Source organism: Pleurodeles waltl, chromosome 4_1 (assembly GCF_031143425.1).
Source record: "Pleurodeles waltl isolate 20211129_DDA chromosome 4_1, aPleWal1.hap1.20221129, whole genome shotgun sequence".
NCBI lineage: Eukaryota > Metazoa > Chordata > Amphibia > Caudata > Salamandridae > Pleurodeles > Pleurodeles waltl.
The window spans coordinates 726,450,863-726,473,293 of NC_090442.1; the positions used below are offsets into that span (position 1 = coordinate 726,450,863).

The following is a 22,431-nucleotide window of genomic DNA, read 5'->3' on the forward strand; positions in this document are numbered from 1 at the left end:
AGTTCTGCTTGCAATCCTAGAGATGAACATTAGTAATTAAATGGACTTTGTTATTTGGACAGAAAAATGACTGCAAACTTAATGCAAAGGTGCCCGCCATAAATTAATACATCTCCAGTGCGCCATGTCTTAACCCACCAAAACCCTGCACCTATGAAAAGTGCCTTAAATTATCATGAAGCATGAAGATCTATCTGCAGTCCTTTGCTGTCTACTGTGCTTCTCCTATGGAAGAGCCAATTACATGTTTTTCATTGTTGACACACAGGCAACGCTCATGACAAAGAGAAATATTTTTGTCTCCAAGGATTTGAACTTCTCAGTAATTACAGTATTTAAGTTTCTCAATATATTAATTATAACTTCCCTGTAATTTCCACCATATGTGGTATTCATTTCTTTCGAGAACATGAAGCAGGCTATCTCTGAATAGCATTGCTAATTATGTTGCCTCGGTTATTAGCATCGTCATTATGTTTGCATGATCGTTATAATTGTTGCAGGGCGCAGATTGCAGCAAAAAGTAGCTTGCTATTTATGGGGTCACTGAACAAAGGCAGGTACTAAGTATGTGGGTAAAAAATCAGCAGAGTTAGGATAAATACAACACCTTTCTTGGGTGAATGGATGCTGCGGTACAAATCCTTCAAAGGCATATCTTTTACGAATTAAATTCATAACCCTTTTTATGGGTGATAGCAAGATATTCTGAATACATTTCATACAGGCGCATATGCTTTTAAAAATGAGAAAGGCATAATAAATAATTTATGATAAATTCAAGTAAGGGACTAAGCAGATGTAATTTATGAAATGCTCTACTGTATTATTGTCAATATTTAGAGCTGTAAATGTTTATAACATGGGATGAAACAATGTTTTCTTATCTTTTGACCAATTTTTAGGTACCAAGCTTGGAATTCAACTTCCACATTGTAAACCACAACACATGTTGTACGAGTGAACTGCGTTTGGTACCCTAAAAACGAATTTGTCAAACAAACAGGTTCTGTAGTTTGTCCAGCCCTGTCCCTTGCTCACATAATAGCGCATTTTAAACAACAGGATTACCTTAAAACGTTTATGAATTTCAGTCAATAATTAGATGCTTTCATTTGCCTCGTGCAAGGACTCCACCAAGTACAGGAACCTACTTTATACTACTTGTCAGAAATCCGGGTCAGTAGGTCCTAGGGTAGCCAGAGGGCACTGGAACCGAATTGTAACAACTGAAGTATTTCACCTCTCTTGTCTAGGCCCCTGGAGTGGGAGCGCAGTACCTCTTTGAAGCCTTTGACTCTCAGAGTAGGAGCTTACTCAGAGGAGACTCAGAATTCAGCAATTCTAGAATCAGCAATCAATAAATCATTATCCGAGGAGGAATAGGTCACCATTAACCCAAGCTACCAAACTACACTTAAGAATTACAGGGTTTACTCCAGGATCAATATCAACATTTGAACAAGGGTTCTCTGGGGGGAGGGTTGGGGAGGGCCCAGGAGGGGGGAATGTTAAATGTTATTTAATTATTTAGTAAGTTGTACACCGGAACATTTCACAAGCTTCGTCTCTTTATAAGATGTTATTGAGAATAACCCTGGAAGGGTCTACTATGTAGATGTGAGAAATGACTATTTGAAAATCTTAATAAAATCTGGTATAAAAAAATATATATATATCCAGTCAGTGCTCTTTTTTAGCAATAGGAAAGTTTTTTTTTTTTTTTGCACAAAACTGAAGTTTGTGCAAAAATTAACAAATATATGCAATTTGGTGAACATATCTATGGGGGAAACCCTCTAAAGGACTTTAAAAGCTACAGAAAGTGAACAGAAAAGAAAGGTCACATAGGTCTCCCTAAAAGTATTATGATCTGCCTATGATGGGGGTACCTCTAGTAGTATGTGCACCAGTAGGCTATGGCCTCTAAAACACAAACTCCTTTCTATGTGCCTGGCACAACATGAGGGATGCATTAATAAAAAATACTCAGACCCACTGCTTTTGTTAGGTGTCATAGGATTAATCAAATATCGAGCATAGGCCCTTCCCTTATAATGCACCCCAATCACTAAATCTTTCTGGGTAATTGCAGAAAATTTACTGAATGTAACTTTTATTGACATCAGCAATTTACCTTGATTTTGACTTCCATTTCTTCAAATAACGACCAATAAAACAGTGACCATTTCGTGCCTGAGTGTTATTTCTACTATAGCAGTTACCTAACTCCTGCACCTAATAAAAAAGGTCCAAGCTCCCGAGAGTATTTGTGGCAGTGGTCTTAGTGATTCTGATATCAATATATGGGGAACAGGGAGGGTTAGGATAGGTCCAGTGTGCAATCTCCCTAAACAAATGGTATGGAAATAATACAATAAATTACAGGTAAAGAGAAAATATGGGGCACTTCTAGCTTTAGAAGCTAAACCCTCACACATCAATTGGATGTCATGCTTCATCCTCGGGTTTGCTCCTCCTCGGGCTGGCGTTGCAATGCCCTAATGGCCCGTGGAAGGGGCTCTATGCCTGAGATCTTTTAGGATGCGTGCCATCAAAGAAAGTAGGAAAGAATTCAGACCCACTCAATGAGACAGAGAGCTGGAAAAAACTAAAATTGACTCAGGAGTCACCCTACAAGCAGTTTATTGTGAATGGTGGGTCTTGGTCAAGGTTAAAAACAAGAAGAGTGTCTGGGAAATAATGTTCCCCTACTGTAACAAAACACACGCAAAGCTAGAAGTGCTGTATATCTTCTCTTTACCTGTAATTTAGGAACAGTGTGCTGACTTATTTGCTTAGTGATTCTAAACCTCAGTTTCATTTTTTTGGTACTACACTGCCCGAACGATTTTGTTGTAAAGAAGAGCTTTTGGAGCCTTTACAGATTCTTTCTATTTGTTACTCTAACAATTGTTCCGACAAGGCAGAAACACAAATCTTCAATGTTCATGGGACTCAAGAAAATGAGGCTGCAACCTCTTTAGTGTGGCTTTTGATCGCTCAAACGGGATCTACAAGCTTCGTAGAAGTCAATAGGATGCAGCAGATGGGAGAGAGTAGCACTGTTTTGTGTAGAGAAAATAGAAAATGTGATGGTATTGCCAAGCGAGCAGGGCCACTACAGACTGCTTTTATATTATCTTCAAGGTCTAATATTAACTTTTCCTGTTTCACTCTGTAACCACCCACTGACTTAACATTGAGGGTGAGTTCTATTGGAACACACAGTGGGCTAAGGCACAGCTTGTGAGAAAACATCCATTATTCTACTAATTGTAGTATTATGAAATTGTTAAAGTGTGCATAATAGCAGCTTTTTTTGGAACCAACAACCTGAGTCAGATGATTCACTATGAACATAAATATGCTTATTGGGCATCATGAACTTTGTCATTTGGCCTAAAGTAAGTTTGCAAACTGTATTGACTTGAGAATGTGTGAAATTGCAAAATGATAGATGACATTGCAAAAGCGATTGCTGGCTTCCTAGGGAATTATGGAAGCTTACGAAGTGTTCTAATGAGCATTGTGAAAACTTTTAAAGTGCTACCTAGGACTCCAGCGCGTTTGGCAAGGGTGAATACTAGGAGCTTTATAGAAGCCTGCAAATCACAGTATGGTTAGGTTAAGAAAACCTATAAATTGAAAGGTATAACAGCATTTTTTTTAAGGTGCCGCTGGTTGGTAGTGCAGTTACTTTTGGTCTTGTGGCTAAGCTGCTAGACCTAGATATAATCCTTGTCCAGTAAATACATTGTTTAAACTCTACCATGTTTGGACAAGTATGCTTTAAAAATACACCATTTGCCAATACCTTTTACACATATTCATTGGAGGAGAGTCCCTAATGTTCCGTGTATTACAGTGTTTAAATACGAACAAGCCTTACAAACGTTAAAGAGAAAATGTAATTTAAAAGACATAACAAGATACATTCTGTACTAAATCGTTTGCAGAAGACTTCCATAGCACTATGTGAAGTAGTTTTTATATTCTTCCAAATTTTTCTGAGTTACTGATCTAATATGCTTTAAAACACAGATCTTTTGGCACTAAATTCAAATATATATATATATATATATATATATATATATATTCGAACTACTGTATACACTCCTGTTTGTACAGGTCTCAGAATTACTTATTTGGTGGTATTTCTGAGTTCATAAAATATCTCTTCTGCCAGAATTAAACTGGTGAATACTGTACGGTATTTACTGTACCAGGTGCACTCATGTGGTAAGCATCACAATATGCATGTTATTTCCCAAAAACTTATAATAGGCACTTTTTATTGCACTGATAAATAATGTACCACAGGGTATTTCATCTGGTGCAATAAAGGACACCTCAATTCCAACAAACTCGGAACTAGGAACTATTTCTCTATATTAAGTTCCTTTTGGTTCTAATTAACGTTTTAATCATTTTGCCCAGGGCAGCTTGCTATTTGTCAACAGACAGTTGCCGAGATGCACTGCTAAAAGTGCTGATCCCAGCGTCAACCTATTTAGTTCATGAGTATACCACTTCAAACAATGTGTTCTTAAAAGCTCATTTTTCTTTATTGAATTAAATCAGGCAAACACCACTTATTTGTCATCATTGATTTCTTGTGGAATCATTCAAAGTATCGTCTCACAGACTAATTTCGTGTCCTTCATTTTCCTCATTTCGGACTGTGGGTCCTTCATCAGAGACAGATGAATCTTGATAATAATGATTCAAGTGTTCAGCTATGCCAGTCTCATAGGCCACTTACATCCCCAGTATGAACAGTCCTCCCAAAGGAAAATCAATACTGCTCAGAATACCCTTGGTTTCCTGGGGAAGAGTGGCTTCTGAACATTGGTTAACATCTACTCTCCTACCATAGAGAGGGATGGGCATGTAGATAGTGTTGACAACTCTTCAGATGTCTGTTTCAAACTAGGAGGTGCTGTTCACTTAACACTGTGTTATCAAAGGATTGCCTGGGAGCCACAACTGGATCCACTAGTCAAATGCTCTGATCAATTAAAGGGAAACAAAGAATAGTTGCAGTTTAAAAAAACTAAGTAAGAAAGTATGAAAACGCCAAATAATTATGAAGGACAATGAAACAAGTCAGGGGAACCACCACAAAGATAAAAACACGGGAAGCGGAGAACAGGAGCAAGACACCAAAATGACATTGGAGCTTAGGGGGAACATCGTGAAGACAAAAAATCTGAGTTGAGAGCAGTAAAGGGTTCCAGAAAAGACAAAATCAAACAAGGAGGAACACCTGGACAAAATAAGAACAGTAGGAGGTGAGAAAAGAAACAGGATCTGTGCAGCTGAATGGAACACGATGTTTTTAATGGTATTGTCCACTGGGGGAATGGTTTTATAAATACTAACAAACCACTTCTGGAAATGATTGCACCTGGAACTCATCAGTACATACTGCCATTCTCCTTGGCAAAGGGAGCTGATTCTTTCTAGTTGTTATAATAGTCTGTGTGAAGGGTGGCAGCCATGCTGCACATGTCGACACTATTCAGCCTCTTTGCAAGGTGCTTGTGGCTTAATATCAAAACCATGTTGGTGAAGTGTCTAAGAAGCGAATATTCTGATTTACTATGACACATTGATGCAAGAATAAGAAATTTGCTGGACATGAAACCCGTATTTTCTGCCTGTGGTTTTACTGACAAAAGAGTATAGTCTAATAATTAAATGTAATAAGAGGAGCAGGACTTCGGAAAGATGGTGCAAGGAGGCCCGAATATGAGCAAAGAAAGAAACAACAGGTCATTGGGCAGATATAAAGGGCATGTAAAATGCACAGACTTTCAGTATTTAATTACAATTTTACAACTAAAAAAGGCATCCAAATAGTATCTTTAAGTAGCAATAATATGTACCATTTTAATGGACACTTCCGCAATATGAAGCTTATCAAATAGACTGAATATTTATTTTCCACTGAATGTCTACAAGAAATTAGATACTCGATGGTGATAATTTTGACACCTTACAGTTTGTGGTCTGAGAGTTATAGGTGCTTTTATTTTGATAATATATATTCATCTCTGACTATATCTTGCCATTTTAAGAGTGCACATTGTTGAGATCATTCACAGGTGAGAGGAACAATGAACCAAAAGATCACTTTAAAATTTTCACTTATTTAATCCATTAAGTTTTCATCGTATAATCTGCATTATAATGACAAGTCATCCTGCTTACATTTGTATCTATGTTTGTCTACATATTTCTTCATGATAAATCACTTAAGATTGTTCAAGATTGTTCATATTATCCAGTATCATGAACCACATTATCTGATGGAGAAATTTATGATGAGCTCAGAACAGACCAACTGAAGCTTGCACTTTGGCTGCAGGTAACTCTGGCCTTTCTTAAAGACCATTAGAAAATGTAATGTTAATGTTTACTTTGATTGGTACAGTAAAAACAATAAACATTGTGTTTGGTTGCATGATGTCAACCCCACTCTCGGAGCACATTGCTACTGAAATAGTTTAGCTGGAAAAGCCAGTCAAAAGTGGTCTGGGGCATGTGGGCTTTTAGAAGCCCTTTAAATGCCTCAGCAAGTTTCACAGCCTCATAAGGCAATCTATACTTGTGTCTCAGTTCTTATGGGACCCTAGCTCCTCTCTCTCTTGTGTGATGCCAGTGAATGGTCAAATTATTTTGCAATGCAAATTTGAACATGTGAGTCAGTTTGTGCCCTGACTGCATAAATACAAGGGGACTTCATTAAATTTACCGGTGTATTAGACACAGACTTTTGAATTGCACAGCATTGGAGATAATGTGGAATAAGTGCTGTGTGTGCAATTGACTGGCTCTGAATTTGAATTTAGGTGTCAGATTCAGAGCATTTAAAATCTGTTTATTTTGAATTATGTGCAGGTTTGGAAGAAGTCAGATTGATGTGTCTAAACTGGCTGCCTTGGTATAATCGAGCACAGGCAGAATGATAGCCGTGATCAAAAGACATGCTTGTTGTCTATATATATTGTCATTTTCTCAAGATCATAAGACAATAACTCCACATATGTTACCCAAAACTGGACTTCATAACCCAGTCAAACATATTTTTTCGTGCATACTTTAGGTACTAGAACAAGTGTAGTTTCTAGAACTGGAGGTCAAGAGATGGGATAGTTGAAGGGAGGGATCACTAATCCACAGGACCTCCATTTATTATTTGTTAATAACCAATTATTGTTAATTTAGACTTAAATATCCCTGGTTCCCTGTTAATGAGAGTATTCTGTCAATTCAGTGGAGTCAGGTATTTATTTTTTGGATCAGGTTAAAGAAGAACACGTTATGGACAGAGTTAAAGGTGCTAAAACATTTTTTTTTTAAAGCATTGACAACAACTAAGCAGTGGTTGTGAGCTTGAGCTCTGCCTCACCTCTTCACTGTATTTTCCCACGTAGGAGTAGATCTCAGAAAGGGCGCTCATGGTGTTGAATTCATTCATATGCATGCGAGACTGTTCGGCCAAATAGGCGTTCATGTCCTGATCACTGATAGGCTGCATTTTGCTAATGTCTGAATAGTACCTAAAGAGGGTGAATAGTACACGTTAGCAAACATCTTTTGCTACAGTCAACGCAGTGACAATTCCAGCAACATCCTTTGTAAACACAGTTAATACAACACATTCCAATATCAGGGCTTGTTGGATGGCATTTTCTATGATTTGTATTTGCTTATCAATTCTGCAGTCTGAAGCAATAGATGGTGGTGTCTCAGGTTTCCAATGAATCAAGTGTACTAGGTCATCCCCCCACCAGGCAATGACCCATATTTCATAATATTTCACCAACTCTTCTGCAGTTTGCATGCTCTGCCTTGGTCCTTCTTCTATCATTGGAGATGATTTGTGGCATCTGTACAGAGAATGAATCCTGTTCTGATGTAGACAGGATACTTGGTGAAATCAATAACGTACTTCATTGCAAACCTCTAAACTGAGAATGTGTGTACCCATCATTACTATTATTCCAGGATGTTTAGTAGGGTGCACAGTATTGATAATCTTTCTTGCTATTATGCTGTTGTGCGGTGATGAGTATAGAACACTGTGAGAAAGTAGCCTCTTTCTAGCATGGTTACCCCCACTTTTGACCTGTTTGCGAGTGTGTGTCAGTGTGTTTTTACTGTGTCACTGGGATCCTGATAGCCAGGACCCCAGTGCTCATAGTTTATGGCCTAATGTGTATGCCTGTGTAGTGCCTAACTGTGTCACTGAGGCTCTGCTAACCAGAACCTCAGCGCTTATGCTCTCTCTGCTTTTAAATTTGTCACTGTAGGCCAGTGACTTAATTTACCAATTTCTATTAGCATAATGGACCCCCCCCTAAAAGTCCCTAGTATATGGTACCTAGGTACAAAGGGCATTGGGGTTCCAGGAGATCCATATGGGCTGCAGCATTTCGTTTGCCACCCATAGGGAGCTCAGACAAACCCTTACACACAACTGCCATAGCAGCCCGCGTGAAATAGTGCACACACTATTTCACAGCCATTTTCACTGCACTTAAGTAACTTATAAGTCACCTATATGTCTACCCTTCACTTGCTGAAGGTTAGGTGCAAAGTTACTAAGTGTGAGGGCACCCTTGCACTAGCAAAGGTGCCCCCACATAGTTCAGGGCCATTTCTCCGGACTTTGTGAGTGCGAGGACACCATTACACGTGTGCACTACATATAGGTCAATACCTATATGTAGCTTCACAATGGTAACTCTGAATATGGCCATGTAACATGTCTAAGATCATGGAATTGTCCCCCCCATTCCAAATCTGGTATTGGGGAGCCAATTCCATGCATCCTGGGGGCTCCACCATAGACCCCCAGTACTGTCAAACCAGCTCTCTGAGGCTTGCACTACAGCTGCTGCCACCTCACAGATAGGGTTCTGCCCTCCTGGGGTCTGGGCATTTCCTCTGAGAGTAGGGTGTTACACCCTCTCCCTTTGGAAATAGGTGTTACAAGCTGGGGAGGGGTAGCCTCCCCCAGCCTCTGGGAATGCTTTGAAGGCCACAGATGATGCCCTCCTTGCATAAACCAGTCTACACCGGTTCAGGGACCCCTTGTCCTCTGCTCTGGCGGGAAACTGGACAAAGGAAAGGGGAGTGCCCAGAGCTCCTCCAGTGTGTCTCAGACTTCAGCCATCTTGCTTTGCAAGGTGTGGGGGCACTCTGGAGGGCTCTGAGTGGCCAGTGCCAGCAGGTGATTTCAGAGACCCCTCCTGATAGGTCCATACCTGATAAGGTAGCCAACCCCCCTTCTCAGGGCTATTTAGGTCTCTCTTGTGGGTTCTCTTCAGATTCTGCTTGCAGGTTTCCTTTAGGAATCCTCTGCAATAACTTCAGACTCTTCTGACCTTGGATCAACTGCAGCCTGCTCCAAGAAATGCTCTAACTGCAACAAAGTGTCTACAAGAGACACTTTTCTTCAGCAACCTCAGCTCCAAGTCAACAACTGCAACAGTTTCCACAGTGGGCGTGCTCTAGGGACTCCATGTCTTCATTGTGTACCAGAAGAACCGAAGAAATCTCCCGTGGAGTGACGGAGTCACTCCCCTGCTCCAAGCAGGCACCTTCCATGATGACGGCCGGTACCCTGGGACTCCTCTCACAATGACGAGCATGCTCCTAAGGACACAGAGGGTGGTATTATATTGTGTATAATACTTACCTCCAGAAGGAGTATTGTCTCTAAGATATTTTTGATACTGTGTCATCCAAATAAATACCTTTATTTTTGGTAACACTGAGTATTGTCTTTACTTGTGTATAAGTACTGTGTAACTATAAGTGGTATTGCATGAGCTTTGTATGTCTCCTAGTTTAGCCTAAGCTGCTCTGCTATAGCTACCTCTATCAGCCTAAGCTGCTGGAACACCACTACATTTCACTACTAAAGGATAACTGGACCTGGTATTAGGTGTAAGTGCCCAAGGTACCCACTAAAAACAAGGCCAGCCTCCTACAAACACAATTTATCTTAATTAATTTGCTCCCCTTGCCTGCACAAATGTGTGTGAGATTTTATGTTCTGCCATGGATCTGAAAGAATGGTTCATCCTCCCTCACACAAACTGCTGAAAACCGAGGATCAAAGGGCACCATTTCACTGTGTCTCAGGCTCGTGGGGACTTCTCGTGGATGATCACCCACCATCGGACCAGAGAGTCATATTAATATTGCTAATGCACATTTGCAAATCGTATAGTATAAGTTGGGATCGCTAAAGATGTGCCTGAGGATATTTGCTGGGCTGTGCTATCACTATGCTAATTAATAATGTTAAACGCTAACATGATTTCAGTGTTGGCTAATATGACTTATCATCAGAGCCGTTTTGAAGATATTATATACACTAAGAATGACAGCATTATATACAGTTGAATGAGCATTGACATTAGCCAATCTATGGTAACATTCAAAGCCCCATGGGCAAATTAGCGGAACCCACAGGAAGACAGTCTGTTTTGCTAATAAGCACCTACAGAAGAGATCCTGTGCTCATTCTTGAAGAGGAAGCTTTCACACACGTTTCTGCATTACCTTGTCCACACGTGTGGGAGGGAACAGTAGACTTGAATATTTGTTCAGGATAGAATTAAGGACATTCAAGTCTCTTTTCAAAATACTGAATTGGAATTAGTGAAGATCACAAATGAGCTTCTCTAGCTGAGCCTAAGTATATTGACATCAGTTGTGAGAGAATTTACTCGCTACACAGAAATCCTGTTGGTCAGAGGAAATGAGCAAACAGCTGCTTGAGAAAGGTTTGGTAGATCTATATGCTGAAACGTGATCATCAGTCACAGAATTACACAGTCAATCAAATACAGGATACTCTGTGGAGTCTTTAATATCATAATAACATAATTGTCCAGTTGTTGACAGCCATTTATTTTAAAGGAAGATTTATTTTAAAGAAAGGTGTGAATCCATCCAATGTAGGGGTCCAAAATGTGCCCTTTTTTAACAAAGTTAATGGACCAAATTCTCCATTATACTATTATTGAACATGACACTTTAGAGCACATTTAAGCTTCACAGTTCCCGGCCCCTTAGTCATCGTGACAAATTGGTACTGGGCTTGAGGAATGAGCAAATCATCTTGAGCTTCAGTGAGGAAGTATTGAAAATATCTGGAGAACGTCAAGTAAAACCATGAGAGATCTATCATGAGTGTCAAAATGGAGAGTACTCAAAGCTGCCCTTTGAATGACAGGCCAACCTTTAGAGATGGACAACAAAACGTGTATACCTTTACAATCAGATCTCTCCTAGTCAAGGACAGAATAATCCAAATAACTTCTGGAAAACTCCTAGAAAGCAGTAAGTGACAGGATACCATATGTCACATTATTCAGTACAAAAACGACAGCACACAGCAAGGATCCTCACAAGAATAGGGAAAATGTAATCCCGAATCTACACCACTTTTATCAGTCCTTGGAAGTGGCCCAGTATACAGAACATGCATACAAATTTAAAACCTGCATAGTTTTGCCTATTGGTGAAATTTGCTGTAAAACAATTTGCAAAGGATTTTTTCCTGAAAAAAAAAATACTTTAATGCATTTTCTGCAACAAAAAGTACATTTTGTTTGTTTTTTCTCTCTGAAAACCCTACATTTTGCAGCAGAGTTCACCTGCTTTTTAAACTTTTCCAATCGTATAAGATTTACAAGACTGTAGAAGTTTTTTTCCCCCAAATAAAAAAGCTCCACAAAAAAGGGCAGAAGGTACATTATGACTTCCTATATAGCTGGGCTTGCTATAGCTTGCCTCAGTGTTATTATTTTTGTATTTCTTGTTTAGTTTTCTGGTTTTCACTTTCATCCTTTTAGTCTTGTGATGTTCTATTACTCCTGGTCCTGTTGTCCTCATCCCATTCATCACTAATTGGAGATAACTATCTCCACGACAGAAAGAAAAGAACATGAGGAATGCTGGGATATACCCTCCCCAGCCCCCCGCTGCCCCCCTCTGGTAGTACATAAGCTGTACCTACCCAGCATTATGCCTGCACTACCAACAGAAGGTCAGCAGCATGGGAGGGTGGGGCGTGATGAAGGGGATGAGGACAACAGGAACAGGAGTAATGAAGATTATCAGTAAGTAATAGAACATTGTCCCTCAGTCCTTATCCCAATCATCACTGATCGGAGAATACCCAAGCAGGCCAAACCAGCCTTCTGAAACTGGACAGAGCAAACAGAATACCCCAAGAAGGAACACCAAAACAAAACACCACAGGAATTCCAACAAGGAAAGAGCCAATAGACTCCAGTCCGAACCCCCAGGCCAAAACAGCTGCCAAGCGCAAAGTAGAAAGGAAGCGGCAGGGCCAGACCCAAGACGCAGAGAACCACCACCAGCAGCACGGCAGAGCACAAAAAAGGGGAATAGAGGAAGATTGATCCAATAAGACCGGAACCAGCTGTCGAAGACGAGCACAAGAGCACATCCAGAGGAGGTAGACCAAACAACACCAAAGCCATTTTACCAGACAGCGCAGGAGAGGAACCCATTCCCCACCCCCCCAACAAAAAAAAACCCTGGGCATGATCCAACCACAAAAACCCAGGCAGAGCCAGGAAGGAAAAGGCCAATTGGAGACGGCCACATCCCGAGAACCCAAGGCAGGAAGATGAAGCAGCGCAACCAATGGAACCAAAAAAGGAACCCCAGGAACAAGGAAGAGCCAACACACAAAAAAACACTCCAAAGGCAGAAAAAGACAAGACAGGCACCCCAGAACCATGAGCACCCAGGACCTGTTGCCCCCAAACCAAAGAGAGGGCAAAGCAAGCAAACACCAAAAAAGAGCAACCTCCAGAGATACACAGGAGCAAAAGCAAAGGTGTGCAGACAAAAACACATCACAGCTACCACAAAAACCGGGGAAGACCAAACACAGCAGCCCATGCCAGACAACAAAGAGATAGAGAGCCACCTCAGGAGCAGAACGAAAGGAAAGGGAAGCCACCAAGGCCCCCCACAGCCAACCCCATGGAAAAGTAAAACCACAACCCCCGGAGGAAACCAGGAACAAGCAAACACTCCCCAGAGGATGCTCCAGACGCAAGGCAGAAATAGGGTACACTGGCACCCATGGACAGAGACAAAAGCTTAGCTCAAAGGATGACTTGCAATAAATCACAGGGAGGTAGCTGCTCTGCTATTTATGAAACCCAGAACCAGAATCAGGTCGTCTATGAACGATTTAGCACCGGGTGCCCCATGAACATGCGGTGCACTAACAGAGGGACAGGACCCCGCCCCGGTGTGGGGATACCTGTGAGAAAACAGTAGTCCCGAGAACAGGACACAAACCCACAGCACACAGCAAGCACTGCCTGGGAAGCAGCCCGGAGAAGGGAGATGGAAAAAAGAAAGAGGCGGATGAGCGCCTGCAAAGAAAAGCCCACCTGAGAGGAACCACAAACAAACAACAGAAGAGGCAGGGACAGTGAGCTACAGGCGACAGGAAAGCCACACAAAACGCTTAGGGACCCCCAATAGCCCAAGGCAGGCTCAGGAGGTGACCCAAGGCCGCACATACAAAGCAGGACCCGTCAAACCCTGCTAAGTGAAGACTGCACCAGGGGCAGCCCGGAAGGCCCCACGAGGTGCCCAGATAGGGCAAAAAGCACTCAAAAGAAGGGTAACATAGAGAGCAACCACCCGACTACACCAGCAAAAGAACCAGCACCATATGTGCCAGGAACAGTGGCCAAGGGTCAAACCCCACAGGGAACCACCCCAGCCTCAGGATAAAAGAGCAAGCAAAAAAAGGAGCAGAGAGGGGCAGCACAGAACAATACTCCTCACGTGAGGGACTGATAACTGAAAACCAGGACAGAAGCCTCACCTCAGACCCCGGACCACAACAGGAAGCAAAACAACATCGGTGGCCAGAGAAACAGGCAGCGCCACACTTAGGAGCAAGGGAAAAGGCAACAGTCTGCGAAGCACAAGAGGGGAAAAATCATGGAGAAACCCATAGCAGAACCCCCATACCACCGTGCGAGGGCCTGCAAACGTGACCAGCCAGAGAACACCAACAAAAAAGAGGCATGGGGAAAAAAAATAAACCTCACACAGTAACATCTGCCAGCAGGGAGGAGGACAACAGGAGGGAAAGGAGGGGACCAAGACAGAGACCCCTGGACCCTAGCCTCCCATAGTGGAAAACCGTGACTGTGACCCCCAAAAAGGATCAGGAAGAAAAGCCACAATGGCCAGGCAAGAGGCAATGACACCAGGAAGACAAATGGACGACGGGGCATGATACAAGAACGGCCATACCCCCTGGAAGGGGGGAGCTGCGTGCCCACCACAGACCGAACATCACACCCCATGGGGGCCCACTGTGGAGGAGCCCTTGCCCAGGGGCAAGCCGGAAAGGACCAGAGTGGGAGCAAGGGCCCCGGCAGGCGTCCGCCCACCATGCAGGATGGAGACTGCTGAGCCAATGCCCATAAGGCAGGGCCTAGGAAAGCAAGAAATGAAGGGAGGCAATGAGCACCAGAGATGCCAAGCAAAGACCCTGACCTTGCTACGTGATGGCCTGTAAGCAGGAGCAAGATGCCTCCGGAAATAACGACACCCTACCTGGAAAGAAACAGAGAAACCGCCAAGCAGTACCCATGTGTTCGCTTGTCCAATGTAGCTGGGAAACATGACTTGAATAATGTCTGTCTATTCCCGTGTACCAGTAGACGTAGTATAAATATGACTGTCATGCATGAACGTAACGTACATAATCTAAGGTAGCGACTAATCCCATACAACCATTCTCCAAGCAATGAATAATGCAAGTGGCAATGTTGCACGTTGCAAAAAGAGGCATGTCAAACACAAGCCGCTTCTAAATAAGCTTGCTGGAAAGGACAAGAAAAAAAGAGCAAGGAAAAATATGAGCAGAGAAGAAGGGTAGAGATGCCCAGCACAGACCCTGACCTCGCAACACGAGGGCCCATAAGCAGGAGCAAGATGCCTCCGGAAAGATCATCATCCTACCCGGAAAGAAACAGAGAAAACCGCCAAGCGGTACTCACTCCCGGAACTTCCGTCTGTCCATCCGGAAAGTGCTTCCTCGCTCACGCGTGGTAACAACATCGCCTGAGCAGGAAGTCGGGCAAGCTCCATGCTTCCTGCAGTCACCACACATCTCCCAGCCGCCCAGGAGACAAGCACAGCGGACCACCACCAACCGGAAACCGTGCCTATGGCCCTCCAAGGGAGGGCACAGCAACAGGATCATGACGTCCCAGAGGGCCGGAGCCAGGAAGCAGGAGCTATACCATCCAGCAGGACAAGGCAGCATTGCACCAGCGAGCCAACTCAAATAAAGGTCCGCCCAGCGGCCACCAAAAGGCAAACAGCAGTGCACCCCAGTAAGCCCAGCAGACTGGAGGGAGCGCACCAGGAACAATCGTCACCCAAGCTCAGCAGGGACGACATCCTCACATCCATGAACTGTCGGAAGACAGAAAAAAAGAACATGTGGAATGCTAGGTAGGTACAGCTTATGTACTACCAGAGTGAGGGGCTAGGGAGGGGATATCCCAGCATTTCTTGTGTTCTTTTTTTCTGTTGGGGAGTTATCTCCAATTAGTAATAAATGGGAAGAGGACTGAGGGACCTGGGGGTAATGTACCTAACAGGTTTCTTGCAAATCACCCATTTTCCCCTAAACCCCACCGCTTGCTGATTTTCCCTAATGGTCTGCACCCTTTGGCAAGCTTCAACTGTGCCTAAAGGTATTTTGTAGTACTTAAGCCACCCTCTTTTTTCCCCAGTCTACAATCAAAAATGCAATTTTGTCTTTCTCCTCCAGATTTGCACTGCTTTTCCCATTTACACTGGGAATTAAACTAATTAATTAAATTCTATTTCTTTGGTTTGAATATTTTCACGCTAGGCACCAATACACATCAAGGGCATGTTGATGATGTCACCAGGAGCCAAGTAACTAGCATTGCATCTCTTTTTCCTATTGTGATCAATTTCTTGTTTAAGAGCACATCCTGGAAATAAAGAGCTGATTTGAGTTAACAGGAGAAGGTGAATGAGACGGCTCTTTGTGCAGCCATGCCTTCTCTTGGGACAATATGTGCTAATAGAGTTATCAATGATGACAGCGCACAGGGATACCACTCAACTGCACCCCATCGTGGTGCACAGGATCAAACGCTTTCCGAGTCCTTTCAAGTTGACGTTTCATCCCTTTTCTTGCCTTTGTTGGAAAAAAGAGTCCATTAATGCTGGACTGCAGCTATGATCAGGCGCAACAACAAAGTATGTCAAGCCCTATGCCGTTTCGGCATTGTGCTCAGCTGATTGAGCCATTCCACGTAGGCGCTGCCACTTTAACAAATTTGAAATTCTTGATGTCCTTCTTCCAGTGTGTAATTGTGGATATTAGTGGACAAGGTTTAAGGGAGGCAATCAGTCACTGTCATGTGCAGCTGTGCTCCGCTGTCAACTGGTTAATTAGACGATGTCATTTACATTTTTAATTTCTTCAATTTGACATTTTGCGCTCCAAAAAGGCCTGAAACAGGAACCACTGTTTTATAATTAGGAGCACAATTCGGCGAAGTCAAAGGAGCTGACAGGTATCCTACAAGCAGCAAGGGGATATCTGCTGGGTTTGGGGACCTGTCAGGACAAAAGGAAATTGGGCAGTGACATGATGGTTTAGAAAAGTTTCATGGCTGTGTATAATTGGAAATCTTCTGGTCTACAATGACCACAGTATCTCAGTGTGGTGTCAATTACAACAATATGCAGAAACTCTATGAAACAATCAAGTTAATGTGGAAGACATGAGATACCTTCTGTGAAATTCTTACCTATGTGTGCTCTACACTTAGCTGTCAGGTCCAAACATGCTAGTGTCCAATTATGAATGTAACTTTACCCATAAAACGTGGTATGAGTTCTTAATTAGTGACCTACAAGGCATTATGCTAAAATGCTCCAAACCAAAATAATTATTTATCGAAATGGACACAATATGGAGATTGAAAAGAGATTTTATGAAAAGCACTGAGCTGTCGCTCATCTGTTGTAGCTCTTGCACTGTCTTATCAGAAGCTTTGACGGGAGAACATTCTACAAGGGAAGTATAGTGTTCACACACAGAACAGATTCAGATTGGAAAAAGGCAAAGCAAACAACCTGGAACTAGCTTCAACAAAGCACCTTGGCCATTTGGGGAGCTCAATCACTTCAGCATCTACTGTAAATATTTCTGGGTAACCAGCAGATCACTGGGGCAGATCCGAGATGAGTTGACTCAGCCTATCATCCTTATGTGGATAATAAAATCAGCACTAATAACATGCATAGCAGAACAACTTATGTTATGAGTTAAAGTTCAGTTTATGGACTCCACTGATTGATTAGCAGAAGGTAATCTCGCACTCTCTAAAATGTTTTCACCTCCCATTGCCCACAAATGCTTGTAACAGTTAAACACATGTTGCAAACTCTATGGTACATGTGTACCGCAAGACCAAACCGCTTTCATACTCTGAACCAAGAAAGCATGTTAGGTCGGGATGCCCATGAAAACAAAACCTTAGAAGAATTCAGGGGGTCATTACAACCTGTTGGACCGCCGGGCGGCCGCCAATGCGGCCGCACTCCCGCTGCGTCCATTAGAAGATCCCCGCTGGGCCAGCGCGGATCACGGCCACAACACAGGAGCCAGATCCAAATGGAGCCGGCGGTGTTGCGGCTGTGCGACGGGTGCAGTTGCACCTGTCGCGCTTTTCACTGTCTGCACAGCAGACAGTGAAAAGCTGCACGGGGCCGTGGCAGGGGGCCCCGCAACTCCCCTTTCTGCCAGCCTTTTCATGGCGGTTCAAACCGCCATGAAAAGGCTGGCGTGAGGGGGACTCGTAATCCCCTTGGCAGCGCTGCAAGCAGCGCTGTCCTGGAGGATTACTCCCACCGGGACAAAAGTGGTGGAAAACCGCCGGTCCCGGCGGTGCGACCGCAGTTGTAATACCCTGGATTTCACCACCAGCCTGTTGGTGTTGAAATCCAACGAAACAGCCCTGGCGGTCAAAGACCACCAGGGTTGTAATGAGGGCCTCAGTGTTTAAAAACTGCAGTAGTTGTCAAGGATTTGCAAAGTTATTCAAGTGTAACTACCTTGGTACAAAAAAATAATAATGATACCATGTGATAATCTGAACTTGGATAAGTCAGGGAAAGGACTTTGTCTAGAATGGGAGAGAGGGCAAAAATGAGTTGAACGATACTGTGAGCTTTTGCCAGTGGTTAGACTATTTTCAGGCATTCCTCTCAGAACCATCTGTGGGCACTATGGAGCCCCTTACCTGCCCGTGGCATGCTCAGACCTGGGTCCTTTTTCTCCCTATTTAAAGGCTCTAAACTATATTTCACTGACAAAGCCTAAACAGGCCAAAACCAGACCGGGGTCACTTGTGGTCCCTTGTTGAAGGGGCCTCGTCTGGCAGTTTGGGATGGACTTTTACATTGAGGGGAAGGCTCAGTACTGATTTTCATAAGTCAGGACTTTGACAGAAGTGTCCCAGTGGGCAAAAACAATGATTTAGAATGCAGCCCTGAGAGCTTAATTTGGAAACATAAGGTAACCTTTGTTCGTTTATTTCTTGAAACTATTAAAGGAGATAGCTCTGTGCAGGGAAAAATAGTGAATTTTCTCTGTCCTGTTTCACTAAGAATTAGGGGTGTGCAAAATTTGTGTAATTTGCGTACATGCAATTATGCAAAATTTCAAAAAATTACATATAATAATGTGAAATGCAAGTCTGTATTTTGAGCTATGTTTTTGTGCGAAATGCATCCTTGCATTAAATTTAGGCAAGAAGACACATTTTGAGGAACAAAATAGTGCAAAATAAAAGCACAGTGAACAACAGGTGCTCACATTTTGTTGGTTCCCCTGAATTTGTGGTATGTCGTTACCACAAATGGTATATGGGCCAAACATTTTTGCAGCGGATGTTGCATAAATATGCAGAGTGGTACAATGGCATGGTTTGGGGAATTCTCCATAACAAGTGCAACCCGAAATTTCCCTAATTAAGTGAATTATACTGGCTTAATTTAACTTTTGCCTAGGCCAACTATAGAGCACAAACAATAGAGATAACAGTATGTCTTTGTTTCATGATGCCTGCTTGGGTTTGAGATTTATTTTGACATCATTCGCTGGTTGCCCCTTTAATGACATACATTTCTGCACCTTGGCTTTGACCTCATTCCAATTTTTGAGTTCCAAAATCTCCTAGGCTTCCTGTCCTCCCTGGGGAAGGACACTGTTAATTGTGATCCAGCTATAAAGAGAATTTGTTCCATACTGCTTACACTTGGCTCGACCTTGGAGGCGCAGCATACTTTTGGTTAACATCAACCTGTGCATAATTAGTGAAAGAATAAATGCTGGTGCCCTAAGTTTTGCACAGAAGTTCAGAGCCAATGCTGTTGAATGTCAGCATGTCGAATAGCAAGGCTTCAGAGTCTTGATTCTACCATATGTCTCTTTAATCCATCACCAAACACTCCCTGCCCCTTTACCTCACTTTTTCGGGTTCCTGCTTTCTCCCTTTCTCTTCCTTCTCCTTTCCCCTTGTGCTTTGTTCTCTGGCTCGAAGTCTGATGAGAAAAAATAAGTGCAGTTCTCCAAAAATGAGTGCCAGTGGGTTCCACCGGCTCAAATTAAGCACCTCTGTAACACGGTATATGCAGAGGTGCTGTGGTGTTGCTTGAGAAGACGGGTTCCCAGGATGATGGTACGTTTTGCAAATTTTACAAGGGTGGCAATGAGATATCTTTAGAAGACTAAAACGGAACTATGACATAAGGTCGGATGTGAAGGCTTGTAGTGACTGTGATGGGAATTATTTTTGAACCAAGTTCCATTATTAGAACAAATTGTGCTCTGGGTGTGCAAATCGAAGGGCCAAACCATTAGAATTAGCAACTTTTTTAGTTTCTTCAGAGTAATGGCCCGTTTGGTTGCATATGGTATATAGTGTTATTTTTACTTATACAGCACACATACACTGAAGTTCCATGATGCTACAAACAGAAGCTAGTTTAGAAAAGAAGTAACCATATAAATCTCATTGTTTAGATTTTATGGTTAACAGTGCTATTAGAATTTTAAAACAATTAATTTATTTGTGAATAATATTGACTTTTTTTATTAAAAAGATTAATCAAATATAACTGGAACATGTCTGGAATGTAGGACACAGCTACTTATCTAGTATTTAGCCATTCAGATTATTGCTTGTCTGCATTAATGTCATACCTATACCCTATTTGTACTACGTTTGCTGTCCTCACAACTATGCACAACATATGCAATTTGACCCCACTCCTTATCTGCATTACAGGAAGTAACAGCGTCTGCCCTCTGACCTCACTGAAGGACCATTATGCTTTGTTTTCAACAATCCTTTCTGAAAATGTACGGTTGCTGCAACCAATGGCAGCTCCTCCGCTATGGTGAAGGAGCATTCCCAGCCCCCCAGGCCCCCGCCACCAGCAGCAAGTGCTGCAAATCTTTTGACAATATCCTTTCATTGTTAATGTGGTGGGGCACTGGGGAAGATGAGCACTGAGGGTAGTGCACTGTGCACTCCCCTCAGTGCGCATTTATGTTTGGCCGGCTGTCCCTGGCCAGCTAAACACACATGCGCACAGGGCTCTCTCCAGCCCGGCACTGTGTTGCCGGGCTGGAGAGGGCAGGCACAGGTTCCCAGTCTGCATTGGAGCACCCTAGGTAGGTGCTCCCCGCTCAGCTTTGAGCAGCGTCAGGACTGGCCGCAGGGCAGGCTGGGAGCCTGTGCCTACCTACTCCTGAGACAAGGATGGGCGTCAAGGTTTTTTTTTCATTTATTTTATTTAAATGTATTATTCTCCCCTCCTCGTGCGCCACCCCGTCCCCTGCACCCCTGCAAGCTGAGACTGGCTGCAACTGGATGAACAGTGAGCAGCTACTTAAACTCACAAAAACTAAGGCCATACATGCTTAAAAGTTTAACAGTTCGATTGGTTAAATAAAAGGGGTTGTCAAGTCGTCCACAGAGGTTGCATGAAGTATCCTATTGTTAGCGAGCACTTCATTAGCGCCGCAGCTAGGCTCACAATATGGGGTATTATATATGTGCCACTGTGTGTTTGCTGCCACGAGATACTTTCTCAGTCCTCGGTGGGACCCGCGGAAGCCAAGTCATTAGCCCACTGAAGTCTCCACTGAGCAGGGATGGGATTCCCATACAGTGCTACTGTACCTATCCATTCTGTATGTCAGCATTTAATGAACTGGCGTCATGACTGAAAACCAGTGCTCAGCAGCTGTAACCTGTGATCAATCATCCTTCCTACATCCACAGAGATGAAACTTCAACGAGCAGCTCGTGTATACTATTACTGACCACCAGTCTGTATCAATGCTTAGGGAGACCGCGTTATCTATGTATGTCTGCACCCACATGAGTAAATACAGGCAAAGAGCAGAGCATGCTTCCTTGGGTTCAAGTTGAAGGCCTGCGCTCTAATGAGATGCACATTCAGCAGAACTCCTTCCTGCGGATTCAGGAATTTCTCAGCCTCCGTAGGGCTTCCGCGTGCGAAAGGAGTTTTCCCACCAGAGGGGTAGAGCCTGCGTAGCATAATGCTGATATTGTGAGGCCCACTGCTCACTTAGGAGCCATGTAAGAAAAGCTGACATGGAGTTTTCCACGCTGTAGTACCAAAGATACATTGAATGCGTTACACTACAGCATGGAATTGAGGCCTCTGTTACAAAGCGCACATGTGACGGTGAAGCAGTGACACCTTTATCTTACATAACATTCTTTCACTTACACAAGTGTTAATTCAAAGCAGTTGCGGCATGGTAAACCGTGCCAGATTGAGACCACAGAAGATTAACCCAACCATGCCTCTGGGGAACACACAAATTCAGTATGTCAGCAGTTCAAATGTCCCTCCCACAAACACCTTCACTTCGAATGTAGAGCTAAATTATTATGTGTGAAAATTGAAAATAGAGAATTTAAAAAGAATAGTGGAAACCTTATGCAGTGATTATGCCTATAAAAATAACTGCTTTATGCAATTTTTCCTTGTGTAGTAAATAGGCATGCAGTAAAACTAGAACGTTGAAAATCATTAAAGAGGACCAAAAAAATACCACTGAAAAAATAGTGCTACCTATTTGCAGCTCTTAGGCTGCTGGTCAAATACAGAAAACAACATAAGGACTTTGGCTGTCCACTTCCTGGCATTTCATTTTCAAAAATGTCACCAGGCTGTTGTCTACAACATCTTAATTGGGCCTCTTCCTATTCGACTCTGATCACGTTATGTGGACAG

The 22,431-nt window shown here is 43.0% G+C and overlaps 1 protein-coding gene across 2 annotated transcripts in view; it reads right to left on the minus strand.

Moving 5' to 3' along the window:
* PLXNA4 (plexin A4) overlaps window positions 1-22,431 on the minus strand; it is an 845,630-nt gene that overhangs the window by 4,180 nt on the left and 819,019 nt on the right. For both annotated transcript variants that reach the window (XM_069229312.1, XM_069229313.1), the window contains exon 31: window positions 7,418-7,568. In XM_069229312.1, coding sequence (XP_069085413.1) covers window positions 7,418-7,568 — 151 coding nt within the window. The remainder of the gene's footprint in view (window positions 1-7,417; window positions 7,569-22,431) is intronic.